The sequence below is a fragment of the Oryzias latipes genome, chromosome 13, assembly GCF_002234675.1.
Source record: "Oryzias latipes chromosome 13, ASM223467v1".
Taxonomy (NCBI): Eukaryota; Metazoa; Chordata; class Actinopteri; order Beloniformes; family Adrianichthyidae; genus Oryzias; species Oryzias latipes.
Window position 1 is genome coordinate 7,511,094 of NC_019871.2, and position 20,256 is coordinate 7,531,349.

The following is a 20,256-nucleotide window of genomic DNA, read 5'->3' on the forward strand; positions in this document are numbered from 1 at the left end:
GGTCACCTAAGCACATTTGAAGCACATCGTTCACAGAGCTGCAATAAAGCCGCAACTGCCCCTGTCGTTACGAGGAACGTAAGCAACTAAAAATCAAAAAACAATCACAAAGCTGCAGTTGGTGAAGAGATAATTTTATAAACCAGAGGCAGAAGTGAGAACAAACAAACTGTTTATGTCCTCCAAGAATCCTTGGTAATAGACATGCAGCAAGTCTGAATGCAGGGAGAGTTGGGAAAGCTATTTCAGTGACATGCTGAAGCCTGCTCAGTGGAATTGGCACTGACAGCTGACTGACATGTCAGGAAACCTTTATATTACTCCAAAGAGCCATAATCCTCTGAGTAAAGAGAGTAAATTGTGCCGATCAATATGTCTGAGATGAACTGGCTGGTCCACCTAAATAGAGGGTATCCAACTCCATACATCACCATCTTTTTACACTCCATCTTCCTCACCCTCTTTGCCTTGTGTGGCTATAGTCGTCACCAAAAACACCTCAGCGGAGGAGCTGTCATCTACATGGACGAGAACATTTGTACAGCTCTTAGATCTTTGCACTGGAGATGAAAGCCGTCTGATTCAAAGCACTTTAGTCATTAATCCATCAGTCCTTGTGTTTGAGAGGCTCAGGCTAATCAAGAGTCAGGAGTTTGAAGCAAATCTGGATTTGAATCCAGCTGCCAAGTCACTTTTAGTTTTAAATTCATAAGAAGAAAAAAGAAAAATCAAAATATAAATCTGAAATAGAGCGTACTTATCATAAAAAAAAAAAAGATGTCAAGCGTAACAGTTTTGAAAAGTTTTGACCAAGAAACGTTTTAAATAAAAAATGTTGAACAGAAAAGGTCAAAATATTATACATTTTTCAACATATTATTCATAGTTTTTATACAAAAATACTACTCCAAATAAGTTTTTGTTTTTAAGAATAGCTTAATATTGAAGTTAATAATGCATTGCACAAAAATCAACAACAGTCAACTATTTTTAGAATTTAAGGAGATGCCTCCAGAATTATTTAGGAGAATATAATGGAATAAAGAACCTTGCACATTGCAACGGGTAAGAAGTCTCTTCCAAAAGCAGCTACTTCATAGGAGAGAACATGTCTTGGACAAACGTCTTTTATATATGGCTGCAGGACACAAAAGAGCTGGATACACACCCCACATGCAAAACTATGCACAAGCACAAAGGTAATGCATTTTTGGATGCAAACTGCATACATATACTTTCCTAACAATGAGAACAAGCAGAGTCCTGATGGAAACCATTGCAGATTGTGAAGTGACCCATCACAGTGGAGTTAAGAGTTGGATTTAAAAAAACAAAAAAAAAAACACAAGAAGCAAAATTTCATCACACACTATTCAATTTTAACATTTAACAAATCCCTTTTCTTACTTTTTAGAAATCTGGAAAAAAAATCCAATAAACCTTTAGAGAAAATAAAAGATAGATTTGATCAAAAATTACCATGAATAACAATCTTTAAAAAGGGTAAGCTTGCACTCAAACATGCACTGGAATCAGGAGGTATTTTTTCCATAAATTAATTTCATTAAAACTCATATTCTCCATTGTTTCCTTTTGTTGTAGCTCAATAAATGTCAATCAGCAATGAGTCCTAGAAAAAGAAGTTTTCCTTTTTCCTATATGTAACTTCACCAAAACGTTTGGGCCAAAATTCCATGTGGAGGGGATAAACAGGAACGATACACCTTAATATTTTCAGCTTATATGGAGAGTTTAAAAACAAAGAAATTTTATAGAAATTAATTCTTTAGTGCTAAAATATTAAACCACATACTGAACTGTTTTACAGAAAAAAAACTTAAATTTTATTTAAATTGGCTGGATTTGATCATATAAAGGTCTATAAAGGAAAGAATCCTGCTAACATGTGTTACACTTGTAGTACATTGAAATATTTTACTGCCACATTATGAGAATACAAAAATCTAAACAAAAATGATGTACAATTCTCATCGGGTGGCAAGCTTTGTGGGTAATTCACAGAAAAAAAAACCTCTCTAAGGATAAATAAAGAAAATGAGATATTTTGAATTGATGGCATCAATACAATCTTATAATAAACTTAATAATATACAAATGAGACTAGCTATAAAAAGATTTAACAATTACAATATTCATCTCTTCAAACGTGAACGCAAGAGCAGTTAGAAATAATAAACCCTCTCAAAACTTCTTTTTTACTTTACCACCAGTTCCATTATAAAACTAAACAAGTGAATCTGCGTGAATGCCCCAGAGATCATCCTGACCGTCTCCACACTCACGCACAATCAGCACAGAAACATTTAACACTTCCTTATGAATCATTACAATTCAATTCAACCGCAGAAGTGGTCTGGGAGCAATTAATCTGGGAGTGGGACTGTCGGAGCAGAGAAAGGAGTGAATGGGTTGACGACTTCTCCACCACCAGCTCACCCGCATTAGCCCCGGCCAGCCGAGCTTCCTGGCACCGCTGACACTCCACTTCATCAATGATAATGAGCAGTGCACAAATCTTACTTTACAAGGCTGCTGTCATGAGCCACCCAGAGTGGCCAGATTAATTAGACAGAGCCAGAAATAAAATAAAATAAAATAAAAAATCTTGCAAGTGCAGGATGAGGTCATTTGGCTGCCGCTGACATGCTGTGACTGATTCGAGAGCCTCTCTGCTACCATCACACGCTGCTCGCGAAGGCTTAATGGCAGGGATGAGTTTAGTTTAAAGCTCTTGTTTTACATTTTGCGGCTGACCCGACAACCCTGCCTCTCCTGTCTTTGCAAGCACGACCACTTGAGTTTTTGGTTGCTATAGGGACGTCCTATTGTCGCACAGACAGCGGGTCCTCCCGGCAAAAAAATTCGAAAGCGCAGACTCTTCAATCCCACGGATCAGGATCCTCATGCTGTTACATTTTCACAGTTTAATGAACTTTCTGCAGCGGGCTTCACTTAGCTGAAAGGCACTCTTCAGGTCACCTCGCAGCTTTTCTGCAAAAAGCCTCACGGAAAAATATGGTGCTGTCAGTTAACACCACGCAGAGGTGGCCTCAAAGCGCAATTAGGCTGAGAGAAACTGTGATGTTGTTGCTGGCGAAGCAGGCAAGCGGGCCGTGACACAGGAAGAGCGGGTCAAAGAGAGTGGGCCTTCTTTAAAAGGCTGACTACGAGACTGTTCCAGAAAACAAGGCCTGGTCAACCATTGCTCTCAAACAGACGGAATGAAAATTGGGTTTTTGGCGTTTTTAACATATAATTGTGACACTTTTCTAATAATAGAGGACAAAGATTAGGCTTAAAATTGCATTTCTTAGCCTTTCTTTATTCAAGTCATTGTCAATATGGAGCAGACAAAAAAATGGAGTTGAAAAAAAGCTTATAAATGAAACTACTGCAAGCTGCAAACTCCCTGCTCCGCTTCATTCATACGCATGCACTTGCAGACGACTAGATCCATGTACGTCTACATTTTCCTCATCCAAGTTGGCATCTGGATGAAAAATGTACAGCTGAATAGCTCCTATGTTGCTCGCCATTTTTGTTGCCCTGGTAATGCTAGGTTGGGTTTCTGAGGGGTGTAAGCTAGCAGGAAAGCACGTAAACAGATGAATGATGGGAAGGCGGCAGGCTTACTCTGCGCCAACAATCCAGCCCACAACTCAGAAGTGAATTTCTAATAAACTACTGTTGCTCTGAAGAAGCTATGTCCTGGAAAACAACACAGGTTTCTTGATTTTGAGTAAAAACTGCACTGAAAACACTTTAAAAATAAATCAAAAGATGATATCAATGTTTCTGCTGTGATGGACAGAACAAGAAATAGATTATTTTGTTCCTTTTTTCTAAAAATAAATAAATAAATAGAAAGCAGAGAAGACTGATATTTTCATTCGATTAAAACAAAGAGTGGAATACCAACAAAACAATTGAGACAAATGACTCTGAGTTCATTCAAGCTGACCGGCTGAGAGAAGCGGAGGGATGAAGCGACGAGCATGTAGCCCCTCATCCTCCTCTAATCGCTTCAATTACATCTCAATCTATTGTAGCTGGAGGGAAAGGGTGCTTGTTAAATTAGAGGGCTTTTGTAACATTATCCATTAGGAGTGACAGCATTTTATGGTCATAATCAGATCGAATCATCCAAACTTGTGCTGCGCGCCTTATCTGGTCTTCTCATTAGGATATCTTAATTTTTCACAGTCTGTTGGTCCTAACAGCCTTCTGGAGCCAGTAAATGAGTCATATCAATCAGTCATGCTGAGGACGAAACCCAGCGTGAGGCCCCAGCAGCCGAGGAACAGAGAGATTCATTCGTGCACACATGTGAATCTATAAATAAGCTCCCAGCTCTGCTGCTCTGAGCCTTTGTCTCTCCTTCCTTCACTTTCTTCCTGTCCGTCTGTCTCGGCTTCTCCCCATGAATGCCCGCCCCCCTCGATCTGTCTCTCCTTTTCCGCAACACACACCTCACTGGAGGCTCCACTTCAGTCCATTCAAATCCCTCCCTAATTGACACTGTGAGAAGAGGCAAGGCTAGCCCTGAGTGCACTTCACTGACAATACCAGAGCATGTTCATATGAATGCTTCCCTGCATACAGGAATCTCGCTGCTCACTCTCTCTCCTGCAAGTCTCCTTAGGGAGGCAACACATTTAATTAAAAACCAAAGGAAGAAACTAAACAAATACTGCATGTCAAGCTTAGTCTTTTTGTTGAGTAAAAAAACGGGGACACCTACTGCAAAAAACGTCTGTAATACTCCATGTAATTAGCTAAAAATACACTCACTGGCCACTTTATTAGGTAACACGTTGTTAGTACCGGGTTGGTCCCGCTTTTGTCTTCAGAACTGCCTTAATCCTTGGTGGCACATTTTCAACAGAGTTCGGTCAATATTGACATGACAGCATCACACAGTTCCAGCAGATTTGTCAGCTGCACATCCATGATGCCAATCTCCCGTTCCACCACATCCCAATGTTGGTCTATTGGTTTGAGATCTGGTGACATGGTGGTCATGTTCAAGAAACCAGTCTGCGATTATTCCAGCTTCATGACATGGCGCCTTATCCTGCTGGAAGTAGCCATCAGAAGATGGGTACACTGTGGTCATAAAGGGATGGTCATGGTCAGCAACAATACTCAGGTAGGCTGTGGCATTCTAACCATACTCAATTGGTTCTAAGGGGCCCAAAGTGTGACTAGAAAATATCCTCCACACCATTACATCACCACCAGCCGGAACTCTTGATACAAGGGAGGATGGATCTATGCTTTTATGTTGTTGATGACAAATTTTGACCAAACCATCAAAACGTCACAGCAGAAATAGAGGCTCATCAGACCAGACAACATTTTTTTTCAATCTTCTACTGTCCAAATTATTTTTTTTTTTTGACAGGAGTGGCACCCGTTGTGGTCTTCAGCTGCTGTAGCCCATCTGCCTCAAGGTTCGACGTGTTCTGTGCTCAGAAATGCTCTTCTGCAGACCTCGGGTGTGACCAGTGCTTCTTTGAGTTACCATTGCCTTTCTATCAGCTAGAACCAATCTTGCCATTCTCCTCTGACCTTTGGCATCAACAAGGCCTTTTCCACTCACAAAACTACTGCTTACTGAATTTTTCGGACCCTTCTCTGTAAACCCTTGACATGGTTGTGGGTGAAAATCCCAGAAGATCAGCCCATCTGGCACCAACGACCATCCTACGGTCAAAGTCACTTCAATCTTCCATGTTCTGCTGCTCGGTTAGAACTGCAGCAGATTGTCTAGACCATGTCTACATGCCTAAATATATTAAGTTGCTGCTCTGTGATTGGCTATTTAGAAATTTGTGTTAACAAGCAGCTGGACAGGTGCGCCTAATAAAGTGGCCAGTGAGTGTATTTTTATCTACAGGTACAGTGCTGCTGGCTGTAAAGATATAATCAGTACTGGAGTGGAGGGTCAGATCCAGGACACTCTCTCTCTTTCACCTTCTTTTCTCCTCTTTTCAGCCCTGGGACTGAGTGAAACAAGTGCTGTGAGAGACAGACTTGATTAACGATGCACTGACTTCTCCCTTCAAGAAACCCAAGAAACTGTGGTGCATGCATGCTGTGCAGAGGTCACTAACCAACACATTACTTAAAAAAAAAATAAAAAGAGTAAATACAGTTTCAAGTCCAGTGTGGATTTGTAGGATTAAAAAAATAAAAACGTCACACAAATGTTACAACGGGCAAACTTTTTAGGAATTCTTCACACAGCACCATACTTTAAATGCACAAAAAAAGGCTGCTACTGGCTCAGAACGCACACACAAAACAATCCACATTTCATCCAGTAGACTAACCCAAACAGACTGACACATCCCCGGGGAAAACCTGCAGCCCGTCTGTGTTCATACAAATGCATTTTCTCAAGTAGTGTTTTGCGATTTCATAAAAGCTCTGTTGTATACTGAAAATAAATAGATGGCATTTTTATCGATACAGGTTTAGAGGAGACGGCAACTTTCTGACAGCATGTCTGCTCATGCAGAGCCGGCAAGGATTAAAAAAAAAGAAAAAGTTTTAGATAAAACACAATAACATCTTTTGTGTGTTGGATGGACGGCTGGGTCTGCATGTACTTTTCCTGCGATTCTTGGCTTCAGCATTACGCTGCTATGGACCTGATGACTGAACATTTATAGACAATGTTTTCCCATTGTGGGCTATTAAGTACTCTGACAGTGGCAGTTTGAGCTGGAGTGTGGAGCTAAAGGGTGCTCCACGGTTGTGCTAAAAGAGCAGATATTTCGGAATTTCTCATCCAGACTGATGCAGCGTTGAGTGGTGGCACATTACCAGATAATGTTATCACTTTGGCAACAGAAGGTAGCCCATTTCAGTAAAACAGGACAAATTAATTGTTCATTTCAGGCAGAAAAATATGGAAAAAGAAGAATAATTTTACTTTTCTTTCCTATGGCTACAAAGTATTTCATACAAACGGATGTTGTGATTTAAGGTCGGAAATGTAATCATATTTTATTTGTTATCAGTCAACTGCTAATTATTCTTATCAGTTGCATTAAAAGTTAACCATTAGTCCTATATTCTCTAAAGCATAGAGGGGAAATTAGAAGCTAGTTTATTACAAAAGCCAAAAAAAACAAACAAACCATAAAAGAAATGTTAAATTCTGTCAACAACTGTAAATTTTAGAAATGTTCAACACATTTGATATGGATGGTAAGAAAATAATGAATAAAACTGAAACTTTGTCCAATTTTCCAAAATGTGAAAAATAAAGAACAAAACTGCATTTTCTAGTATTTCTTGACTCAAATTGTTGTGAATCAGGCTTGGATGCAAAAATACAGTCTGATGGGGATGTTAGGTTGATTACATGTAACATAAAGCATCGGGGCAAATTCTAAAACATTATGGATAACTGTTATAGAACAGTAATGTAAACATTTGGACTTTAGAGCTAAGAAATGCCATGCAGTAAAAAACACACAATGACAAAAATGTCAATTTTTCTAACAATTTTGCAGAAAAGAAATAAAAAGTGATGAACTTGAACAAATGGTCTTATTTGTTCAAGAGAAAACAAAATTCCAAAGTTTAGAAGTTCAAATCACTGCTTTAGATACCTTAATTCTTTTCATGTACATCATGCAAATCCATCTCAAAGAGACCTTTTTGCCTGAATAATGAATAAAATAAGATGCGATGACATTCAAAGTAACTCGTGAAAAAATTTCAGCTTGGATCAGAAACTAAATGACCTTCATTTCAAGATTAAATCTAACCTTTTTTTTCTCCTATTCATATAATAATATTCACCCATTTAAAAAATAAGAAATTGAACACAATGGTTGAATAAATCAAATGCTTTTACTTCTGATAATCATTACGTTGGTCCGCTCATTTATTCATGGTTCTCAGCAGGGTAAATAATGGCCCTCCTGAGTGCACAAGAAGAATGAATGAAGTGACAAAAAAAAAAGGAAAATAAATCAGATCAGCTTTATATGGAGCAAGAAACTGCTTGATACAAGCTCCTGTTTGCAGGTCCCGCTGATTTCAAGAAAAATACTCAAAGAATGTCTTGACCCGAGTGAAATGTGGAGCATGCTCTCTAGAGCATCCGCTGAATGCTAATGCGGACCCTTTACAATTATGAAAAGCCAGGTGATGTGAATGTCATCAGAGATTATCTTTTTCATTTTAAAAAAAATACTGAAGATATTGAAGCTAGATTTTGGGGAGCCAGTTTAGCTCGTGCTGGTTTGCGGCGCCTTCCGTCCGTGAAACCCGGGTTCGACTCCGGGCTGCTCCCTGTTCCCTTCTCTACCTCTGCCGGTTCCAAGCCCGGTTTGAGAAGGTTGCGTCAGGAAGGGCATCCGGCGTAAAACATTGCCAAATTTACCATGCGACTCGTTCGCTGTGGCGACCCCTGATGGGAGAAGCCGAAAGTGGAAGAAGAATTGAAGCTAGATTTTATTTTTGCTTTAATAAATCCCGCCTCCTTTCTTGGGACTCAATGTTTATGGCATTTCTTCAGATGGAATCAATGTAAACTGACCAATGTAAGTCTCATAAAGACGCTGTACCAACTGAAGTGAAATTGGGGTCATATGTGCCGGCCATTTTATAGCATCTGTGGAGCTTATAGTGCGCTCTTATGCTTGGAAAAAAACAACAACAATAAATCTAGTGTTGGGGGAGAAAAAAAAAAAAGAAGTAAATGAAGAAAAAATAAATAAAGATGAAGAGGTCACCTTACCTGGATCCACTTGTCAGGAATGGCCATAGCCAGTCTGTAATCAAAGCCCAGTCCTCCCTCCTGCACTCCTCTGCAGAGTGCCGGCATCCCTGAAACATCCTGCAGAGGAGTCGCACCGTGTAATATCACATTTCCTCTTTGTGTGCACAGGTCTCTTTCCTGGCCTGCACACTCACGTCCACGGCACTGCTCACACATTCAGTGGGGAAATGTACACACCACAAGGCAAAAGATCCTTTCTTGCTTTACCTTTGATTAATGAGGAAAAATTAAGTAAGCCATGCCTGGCTAATAAGTGCTTTTAATTAATAAAGGCTCAGGGCAGTGGATTTTCAAAGTGGATATAGAGTACGTGAACGAATTTTGTTTTTACCTCTGCGATGGTGATGCAGTCTGGATAAAGGGTATGAAGAATGTGATTGGCAAGCATCAGGTAAACCAAAGAGTCTTCATCCACGTGGAGGCCAAAGTATTCATTGTAGTCCCCGGAGAAGCCGGTGCCTGAGGGGTAAACACCCACACAGTCAGCCCTCATCACGTTCTCCTCCCTAACTTTCAAATTCCTCTGATTTTTTCCAAGAGATGCTGTTTCACCTCAAGCTCTGTTCATATTCAACCGCAGCTTTTAAACCGAGCATATCATACATACATGCTTTTATTCAGGGGTCTATGAAAAAATAAGTCACATGGTTTATTATTTAACATCTTCATCGTGTTTGTTCTTCTTCATGAAACATACAGCGTGCTTTAACCGGTTTCTGATTAATGCTGTCATGTCCAGATTGTTTGCAATGTTTTCAAAAGAAGTTTAAAACTTTAGAGATATTTTTATTTTATTTTAACCCCCAAACACCCAACAAGCAAGTAAACAACCAAAAAAATAGAAGAGCCCTACATTTTGGAGGACTGGGCCGTTGACAAAACGAAAAAATAAAAAACTAGAAATACTTTTTAGTTTCTTTACGCTGGCTCCAGTCAGTTACAGAATCCATTTCAAGCTTTTTGTCAGAACATACACAGCTCTTCATGGGTAGGCACCCGACAGTGTGACACTTGCTTCATAAACCCACCCTTTACAGAGCATACACTCAGCTAAAAACAAACAGTGATAAAGATTTATATAAAGACTTGATTGGTATATAATCAATCAATTTTCTGTATTGTTTTGTCTTGAATCAGCATTAAAAAAATTTAAGTTGCCTTATTTATCTAAAGATCCACTCTAACGAAATTTGTGCTTTTGGGGTTTTAAACATCTTCGTGTGGGATTTTCTTTAAAGATGGTGGGCATGTATAAAGAAAATTAGGCACAAAATTGCATTTGAGTATCTCTTAATTCAAATTGTTGTGAATCAGGAGCGGATGAAAAAATGAAGTTTAAAAAAAAAAGTATTTGTTAAGCTCTATTAGTCCCGCCCACAACTCAAAAAGTGAATTTCTAATAAACTACTGCCGCTCTGTACAATCTATGTCCTAGAAAACTACAGTTTTTTGTATATTTTGGCTAAAAACATCATAATATAAACTCCACTGGGGATGCTTTTAAAAAAGATCAACAAATGATCCGAGTGGTTTGTTAACTAAAGCACTTATGTCAATATTCTCTCTGATTACAAATCCAAACCTGGTTTTGGAACGTAGATCAGACAAATAAAAATTATAAAGCCGTATAATATAAGTCTTACCTCCATTCTAGCCCAGTCGTTTAGTAACAGGGATAGAATTATACATTTAATGTTACCCAGAAAGATGCACCCGAAAATGTGACAAATGTCTTGATTTTGTGTTTGCTTTGGTACCATCTGCATCAAATATTGCATTTTGAACCAAACCCCACTGTAAAGATGCAGGTTTATTAACCAGCTTATTTTTCTCTGTAATGTTTGATCCTTCCTCTCCTGGAGCTCAACCCTTTAACATCAGAGATGTCGCCAACGATTTACGTTGATTGTTTTAGCACTTTATTACTGTAAAGTGTTGCTTCAGAATTTGCTGGAGTTATGCTAATTGCGTAAACAGTTGAAGAGTTACGGTAGTCGAAAGAATGCCAACACTGGAGCTAAAGCTTCTGTGTCCAAAGGTCAAGGGTCAGATAGATTGTACCTCCAGCCAAACTCCAACATTTCTGTAACCCCCCCGTGAGTCTGTGCAGTACACAAATGTCTGCTGGCTATAAAAAAAAAACAAAAACAGAACAGTTTCCCACCTGTTTTATCAACACAAGGTGCACAAATGCGAATCTTACCGATGCCATGGTGATGGTACAACATGGAAGTAACACCGTCGAATCGGAACCCATCAAAGCGGTACTCCTCCATCCACCAACGCAAGTTTGAAAGCAGGAACCGCAGCACTTCCCAGCTAAAACGTCACACAAACACACAAAAACATTCAAGGTCAGATAAACAAGAAGCTGTGAATTATTAACACATCTCATCATGCACTTCGGGCACCAGAGATTAATTTTCACCGCTACAGGACATTCACATATTGATAACTGAAGCTCCATTATGTTGGAGATGGAGAGCCAGTGACAGCAGACGGTGTTTTCATTAACTATACTGTGGAGAGGACAGTCTCACATATCAAGTTGTCATGATGAAAAATCAGTGGCTTTACAGTCCATAGTGATTTCTATCACGAGACCAATGGGCGACTGTTTCGAATGGCCAAGACCATCCCAGAGCATCTGAACTGATGGAGGAATTTCATGCTACTCTTGGGTAAACAAGCAGAATGGACAGACATCCTGTGGAGGAAAGTAAGAATCTTTTATTTCTACTCATGCTGGCTTTGTCATATATATTTTCAGCTCTACTTGCACGCCCATGAGTCGAAGTGTCCTTGGGCAAGACACTGAACCCCACCTTGCCTCTGGTGGTAGGCAGGCGCCTGTGTTTGGCAGCGGAGCCGCCACCAGTGTGTGAATGTGTGTGTGAATGTATGTGTGACTGGGTGAATGGGTCTGTGACTGTAAAGCACTTTGTCCTTGTAGGAAGAAAGGCGCTATATAAGTATACGCCATTTACCATTTACATGAAATAAAACTGGTAATGACAAAATAAAAATTTAAGGTTGTCAAGAGTTTCGATGGAGGTAATGCTACCTATCCGACTCCTGACTCAGAGAGCTGCCTGAGTCTGTGAAGCCACACTGACGGAAAAAGACACCAAACACCTCATCTCCATGCATTCAGCAGTGCATCTCCATAGAAACAACAGTAAAAAAAACTCAACATTTGGTTGTTCCTATGCAGTGAGCGTAATGAGCAGCAAATAAAAGGCTGTACAGTTGGATGGCACACCGGAGGGCAAACGCAAAGCACAGAGGATGTGAGATGAATGACACGTTCAAGGTTTGGTGTGAATTGTAGCCTCTGCTAAAAGCTAAAAGATCTCAACTCACTTGTAAATTTCCCTAAAAGCTCCAGCGAGTATTGCAATTAGACAACAACTCAGTTGTTTTTAAAGATGGTTGTTCAGGATGTTGAACCAGCCACAACAAAGTTCATGTTCAAACTTAACTTTTGGGCAGCAATCAACAAGTTTTGAGGAGACACATTTTTGTGTCCATCCCACTTTCTGGTGGTGGTGGGCAGGCACTTCAACCTATCAGCAGGGGCTGTTAAGATGAAATTTTATGAACCATAATTGAAAAAAAAAAAAAACTGTTTTACAAAGCCAAGAAGTTCCTCTTTAAGTAATTTCCAGCAATTGCAGTAATTTTACTTTGATTTCCTGAGGCAGGACAAGCTCCTTGTTAGTTACCAGTAAAAACTCAGATAATGGTCAAGGAAGACAGAGTCAGAAAACAGAGAGAGATACATTTAGGTTTAATTTATTAAAACAAGTCAACTAAATTATGAAAATGTCCTGAAAGCTTCAAGGTCTTTTTTGTTTTTAAAATAAATAAACATAAAAAAATATTTTACCTGGTGTTTTAATTTCTATGTTTGCTGTATAGTTACGTGTTTAACGCCTTGTCGCTTGAATATATTTCCAGCTAAAAAATGCATTTATGTCTTTGATTTGCTAAATTAAGGTTATTTTGGAGCCAAGGTGGTTTTATATTTGCACCAAAAGGCATTCAGGCATAAATGAAGACATTGTGAACTAAAAAACACAATGTGTAGGAACCTATAACATCTCCTAGTAGTTTATTTTATATTTTAATAGTGTAAGCAAAAGTTTAGATGGGGAGTTAACTTTTTTGCTGTTTTTCTGTGCCTAAAGTTTGAAGTTTGTTTTGAAGTTTATTTGGTTCTGCAAACGTTACATTTTACTACTTTTAAATGATAATCAACATTAACCAAAAAGGACTGGGCTGAAGGATCGTGCTTATCAAAGACCAGCCAAAGATACAATTATCACAGAAACAAAACTTGACATAAAGTTTACAATTATGCCACAAACATCAAATTAAAATGTTTTATGTTTTGGAGCATAGAAAGAACAACAGAAGTCAAGACCCTGTTGAATTTCCTTGCTGTTTAGAATGAAGTTACACATCGCACGTGCATGACTAAAAAAATGATATCTTCAATAAAATACAGTTCCAAAAGTGTTAATTGTTTTAAAATTTCAGCCTATTTATCAGTTCTCATCAATACGACAAAAAGATGAATCGTGTCAGAAAGTATTTTGCCAGTTGCGCCAACGCACTGAAGGAAAGTGCAACATCCTCTTACTTGAATGATGCAACCCTCAAGATTTCAAAAACCGGAAGGAGCAGGGGATTTGAGATTCAACAACATGTCATCTACAACTGCAAAATCCTCTCAGCTCCACACAAACCTTAGGACTTCTTTAACAGAATTACCCGAGTTGTGCTTAATGGTGGGAATTACATCCAATGTGACCCAAGGACAAAAAAAGAAAAAAAATCAGATTCTTTCGAGTTAGAAAGCCATGACACGAAATGCATTTAAATTTGTTCGTCTCCGTGCTCCATTCCTCGGGGACGACCATCTCGGGCACTGTTTGACAGGTGTGAAGCTGCATGTTACATCTGCGCCTTCTTCTTCCCTTGAGGAAAGAGCACGAGGGAGCCTGCTATGATCCGATATAGCAGTGTGACTGGGTGGTCACGCAGACCCTGTGATAAATAGATTAGGTCCTCCACTCCACTGCGCAGAGCCAACAAAGGCTCAGACACGATGTATCCTCACGGGATGGAGATAATAGCCAGTGAGAGCCAGAGGCCCGAGATGAAACCATACTGCCACATTAGGACCCACAATGCCATTCATCATCAGGTCCAATTACGGTGAGAGCTAGATCTCTGCACCAGATGCAGCACACCGCTTATCTACGCTGTTCCATGAAGTTATCATTCTGTCTGCGGTGTTAATATAAAAGCAAATTGCATATTATAGTATTCTCGCATTAAGGCCACACTATGACAGTGAAACCTGTTTAGGGAGCACTAATAGAACAAAGAGCTAATACTGCTGAAAATCCGATAATCGATCACATGGGTGGACGGTTTACCTGCAGAACAAGAGCCACAAGTTCATTTCAAACACTTTGTTTTCCAAAATTGCACCTGATTTAGAAACATGTTGCATAGTTACGAGTTTGCATAGTGCATCATGGCAGCATGTCATGACGAGAAAGGAAAAGATTAAAGTCCCTGTTCTCACAACCACACAGGTGAGCTGCAGATAAGAGCAAATAAATTCAAGAAGCTGACAGTTCATTCCACAGGAAGTGCGATGCTCCAACAATGATGCTCGGCAGCCTGATGGATGGCGTGCATTTATGGGACCAAAAACAGACGACGGCAACGCCTCTTTTAAATCCCTTAAACTATTCCCCCACATCCACCTCACGCTGACAGCCAACTCACAGACTGATTTTTGGTAGCGTCGCTGTGTTTTTTTTATAAGAAACACTCATAGAAAGTGATCACTGCTGATCTTATGCGTGTCCAGGTTTCAGACACAAGTCGGACGCTCAAATCATAAAAACAGGCAATTATGGGAACCAAAGAAACATGTCTTTACATTCACAATGCAAGCAGCCCCTGTGGCAAGTTGGCAGTGCTGCCTGCCTCTGTGGGTAAACTCTCACCCAGAGGTCTGACAGGCTGCTCCTGCATTGCTGGTCTTTGTGTTAGATATGTACCATTTGTTGTGCATTCTTTATGCTGCCTGGCAGCTACCATCTTCCCTGGCTCGCATATGTGGAAGGTGGGGGTGTGGGGGGACACTCTGCTGCCTGTTCCACTGTTTTATCCTTAGCAACCAGTAATTATCATCACTTTGTACGTGCCACCTTTCAGGAATCGATGGCAGCCTGTCAGGCTCACTGTGCATCTTTGGAGTTTTCTCCAACAGACGTTATTTGAGGGGGAAGCAGGATACGCAGGAGGTGGCCGTTCCCAGGAATAATCACACCACCCATTTAAACGTGATGGTCGTTCAAACGCAGAGCAGTGCACATTTCTGACACCGGTCTTAAAACAAAAACAAAAAACTTGGCAACACAGTTTCATGGTTTGCCTTACAGTCAAACAGAGGCCAAACTTAAGGGAAGAAGCCGCTTTGCAGGTTTTACAGAGGGAATAAAACATAGCTGCCATGGGGGTTTGTGCCCCAGTGAGCGCAGTTTCATTAGGAATGATTGGCATACAGTTCCAGCAGAGGCTACATGTATTGTTGAAGTGCAAAATATGTGTAAAAAAAACTTACTTGGTGTCCTGAAAAGCAGCAAAATTTATCTGCAACTGTCAATTTCCATGTTGTCAACACACCAAGTTTTTATCTGTTCAGTCCACACAGTGATATTAATAAATAAATAAAATAAATTAAACAGTTTTAAAAATCAACTTTCAGCATTTTTTTTAACCAGATAAGCTGCTACCCACTGGCTCCTTATAGTAGCACCTTCCAGCGCTACAGGCAACTCCACCAAGCCCCTCACCTGCCTATGAGAGCTGCTAAGCTGAGCTCATTAGTTGAAGCTCACCAGAGGGGAAAAAGTGCTTCACCCTGTGCTATGACACTTGATAGGGAAGGAGAAACAACTTGTAGGGGCTAAATATTGAAATGACCCAATGACTTGTCAAAATGTGAGTTTATTGATTGATAGGACTGGAGCCATTGTCCAAAGTTGGTAAGTACATGGGTGGTGTAGTAAAAATATAGTGGGAAAGGTGGAAGTTTTTTAGCACGTTGGGGGGGTTCAGCTTAGTTTTCTTTTAACAAAAACCTAAAATTGGGAAAAGGAGTTTAGAGTCCCAGTCCACAAGTATTTCAATCACCTTTTTTTTCCAATGCGTTCCCAGAGATCTTTTAATTCTGATTATATATAATTGGTCAAAATCCCAAAACCTGTGTTGTTTTTAGGGACATAGTTTGATAGTCTATTTATTTGTAGTCTATTTTCTAAATAACAAATGATCCTTTTCAAACTGTATTATTTGTCCGCTCCTGATTCACAATGATTTGAATGAAAATATTCTTAGAAATGCAACTACAAGCTTAGTTTTCTTTATACATGTCCTCCATTATAACAAAAGAACTTTTTTAAAACAGGATTTTCATTGGAGCAGGATTTAAATGAGCCAAAATGTGGGTTTTAGAGCTTCTTGTTGTTTTACATTACATGTTTTATGTACTCATGTATGTAAAGACTAAGAAAGGGTTGAATAACAAAGTCCCACTCCAATCATTTTTTTTATCTATTGTATACGTTTCCCCAGTGGCCTTGGATCATAACCATGCTGTTTTTAGGCAAAATATAAAAATCCGTTTTCTAGGACACAGTTTCTGTACAGCCGCAGTCATTCATTCAAAATTTACCTCTGAGATGTGGGCTGATATCACATCATCCCTTTGTTTACACTCTCTCCTGCAGACTTGCAGCCCCTCACAAACCTAAACTAACATAACCGGTGCGACAAAATTGGTGAGCAATATTAGAACTTCTCCAGCCGTACAGCTTTGAGCCAAATTCCAGCTCAGACAGGGAAAACTAAGATGTACATGGATCTATTTGTCTGCAACTGGATCCATCGGAATGGAGCGAGGCAGGGAGCTTGTGGCCCACTGATTGTGATTCCTATGCAACAACTACAACAGCATTTTTTCCGCTTCTCCTGATTCGCCACGATTGCATAAAAAATGTCCGAAACGAAAAAAAAAAACGTAATCTAATCTTCTTTATCTACGTCTTGAATCGATGCTTCAAGAACATGTTAAAAACACACACAAAACTATTTTCATTGGAGTGAGTCTAGATATACTATATCTTGGGCATTGGTTCTAAAATGGAATTATAAAATGCCCCCCCCCCCAAAAGAAAAAAAAAACTTTCAGACAAGAGTATAGTTTGACTTTGGTGATCCAACCCTCCCCTTCAACCCTAAATTGGATTCCTGGGAGTATAGACGTATGAAGGGAAATGTTCACACCATCGTCAATATATTGACAAAATCAAACACCATTAAAAAAATATTTAAACAGAATAAAGAGCAAACTGAGAATAATCTCGTCAAAGAGAGACTGGCTCCTGGACTCCGGGCTGATCTCTCAGTATGAGAACATGGAGAAGAGTTAAAAAAGCATTTTCAAAAGCCTGGCCCGGGGCCTGTTTTTCATATCTTAAGAATTCAAACAAAGATTGATGAAAAATGGATGCAAACGATCCTGAGAGAGATGGGGGGATTATAGAAAGAGCACACATCAAGCTCCTCAGAACTCACAGCGCAAACCCTGGCCTGCCAAAAGGCACAGCTTCTCTGGTTGCCAGCCCCCTACATGGCGAGCCGTGGGCTTCATTCACGGGGGTTGCAATGTCAAGGTGACTTTGACGTTTTTGAAGGAAACTACGTCCGATGAATAATGCAGAGCTCTCCCGGTTAGTTTTTGCTCTTCAAAAACAGCTGACGCTTAAATGAAACACATTCTGATTACCTTGAAGCCAGAGGTTTTTATTTTTCATTTTTTAATGGCAATTAGCAATATTCAATTAAAAAATGGGTTTGCATAAAATGTATCAGTTTTGACAGAAAAAATTACCTAGTGAGTATATTTTTATTTACAAATGGTTTGTTTTCATTTAGAACAAATTCTTATAAAAAGGACAAAATCTGTAAAAATCGGATCGATATATAAAAAGAATTGGGATTAAAACCGCATTTCTGAGTATTTAAATGACAGGTTTTTGGATTTTTCCAAAAAACTGCATAATCATAATTAAAAGATCACTAGGAACAGATCAAGATATAGTTGGAGCAGGACATAAAAATAATTTAAAAAAAGCTTTGTTGAGGTGAAACATTGAAAATATAAACTTTTCAAGTATGGTGGTTTGTATCATGTGTGAAGAAAATAAGTGTATATCCTAAAGCCAGAAGGCTGACGTTTGGAAGGCAAAATTTTTCAATGTTCTAATCAACTTGGAAAACTATAAAATGTCATCTTCAAAATTTCAAAGGATGTCATTGACTTGTTTGGAGGTGTTGACGACAACAACTGAAACATAATTGTTCTTGACATCTAATCAAGAAGGCAGACACAAAAGGTAAACCCACGACACTATTTGTGTTAGTTCAAAAAGGTGTGTTCTTGGCCTTGTAAAGTTTTAGTGTTGTCAAGTTGGTATTCAACAACAGCAAAACTAATTCTAAGATTTCCACAGGCTGAATTCAACTCTAGGTGAGTCAGACATCCCCCCTCTCTATCTAAACAGCATTCTCTCAGGTTTGTGTTGAATGTTTTATGAGGAAAAGCTAAAGTGGAACACCAAAAAAAATAAAAAAGGTACCCCGACAAAGATGCTGCAAAGAAAACAGAACAGGAAAGGCAGCAATGGGAAGAAAAATGCATATTTGCTCCAATTGCTTGTTTCAGACAGATTCTGTCAGGCTAATAAGAACATCATGGTCAGGCTGTTACAGCTGATAGAAAGGCTGTTTGATTAAAAAACAAAAAAAAAAACAGGCTGCTTCACACTTGCTCCACAGTTTTTCTCTGAGGTTCATTTCCCTCCAGAAAGAGTAATAAAAAACTTGACACAAACGACATGTCCAAACATCCTGTGAGAGAAAAAGAAGACAAATGAACTGGCTCTTACACTGCAGTGCTCTTTGGGGCTTTTACAAATGACTCCTCATATGCCTCCCAGTCATGGCATGTGTCTGCACCATGTCTAATGAGTGCTTCTGATACAAGGACAGTTCAAAAACTAATGAAAGAAGAACCTTGTTCTCTTATTATGGCCCCATGCCTGACACTAAGCATTGTATAATGTATTGGAAACTGCAGCACACTGACTCGCACTTATTAAAAGCAAGTTCAAAAAGGCATTTGATAGACTCAACAGTGCCTGTTCTTCTCTAATGTGTGCTGGGATCATTTTCTAGGTACAGCAGCAACACAGACGCCTAATTAGCAGGACCTACAACAATAGCGGTCGCGAGTTTTGGTGAGCACGGAAAGAGACAGAAGGCAGCCTTGCTAGTTTACAGATATCTGAAGCTGAAGTGATTTTTTGCACAGGGCTGCACAAAAGATTGGATGCACAATTGTTGCATTGGCGAGATGTCCAATATCTTTTGCAATCTCAATCTTCGACTTGAAAAAGAACATCCCTGTTTGTGCAACGGTTGTCTGAAATCAGTCAGAAAGCAGAAAGATGTGTCGGAAGGCATTACAAACTAACAACAGCGTGCGCATTTTCTCGATTTCCTGCAGTGCTAGTTTTAAATAAGAACATTTGTATGCGAGGTAAGTTATTAAGCCAATGTGCAATTCCGTAATTTGAGTTAAAAAATGCTGAAGCCAAGCCAAGCAAATGAAGAATGTTGTTTATATGGAAACATATTATTAATAATAAGTAAATAAATTGAAAGCATAATGAATTTGTCTTGTTTGAAAAAAGGATCAGATTTCCTCCCTGAGCTTTACTGGTTTTCGAGTCATTTAAAAATAGGATAAAACAGAAGGAAATGAGAGTTTTTGCATCCATACGTTGCCCCGTTTGTCACTTTATTACATTTTTCAAATATACAAACTCGTGTCAGAGTTCCTGAGTTCGGCCTAGAAATGGTGACAAACTGTGATAAGTCTGTCTTATCTGATGCCATGTTGCTCTTCTTCACCTGATGCGGTCTTATTGTGCCCCATCTGCGTTCGTGGTGTTTTTTTTCCTTCTATCCTGATCCTGTTATTTTTTTCGACAAATTGAAGCACATTTAAACTGGATATGAATGTTGGATATTTCATGCAGGCAATGAATTATTCAATCAGCTTCAAAAAGGTGTTTTTCTTACAAAAACATGTCCCGAGCATTTTAGAGGAGCAACTGTAGACTTAGATGTGATCCAACACAGTGCAACCATGCAATTTTTACTTTCACGTGGTAACAATTTCTTAAGCTTTCAGTTGTACCTTTCGGGAAATAGTGATACGTTTACCACTAATTGTGGAGGTGTAGGTGGTGTAAACACGTTTGAATTAGAGTGCTATC

At 39.3% G+C, this 20,256-nt stretch overlaps 1 protein-coding gene across 1 annotated transcript in view; it reads right to left on the minus strand.

Moving 5' to 3' along the window:
- Nucleotides 1-20,256, minus strand: part of gbe1 (1,4-alpha-glucan branching enzyme 1) — a 122,925-nt gene that overhangs the window by 59,304 nt on the left and 43,365 nt on the right. The window contains exons 8-10 of the mRNA XM_023962003.1: nucleotides 11,028-11,143; nucleotides 9,156-9,283; nucleotides 8,783-8,881 (exon numbers count right to left, since the gene is read on the minus strand). Of these exons, the coding sequence (XP_023817771.1) occupies nucleotides 8,783-8,881; nucleotides 9,156-9,283; nucleotides 11,028-11,143 (343 nt within the window). The remainder of the gene's footprint in view (nucleotides 1-8,782; nucleotides 8,882-9,155; nucleotides 9,284-11,027; nucleotides 11,144-20,256) is intronic.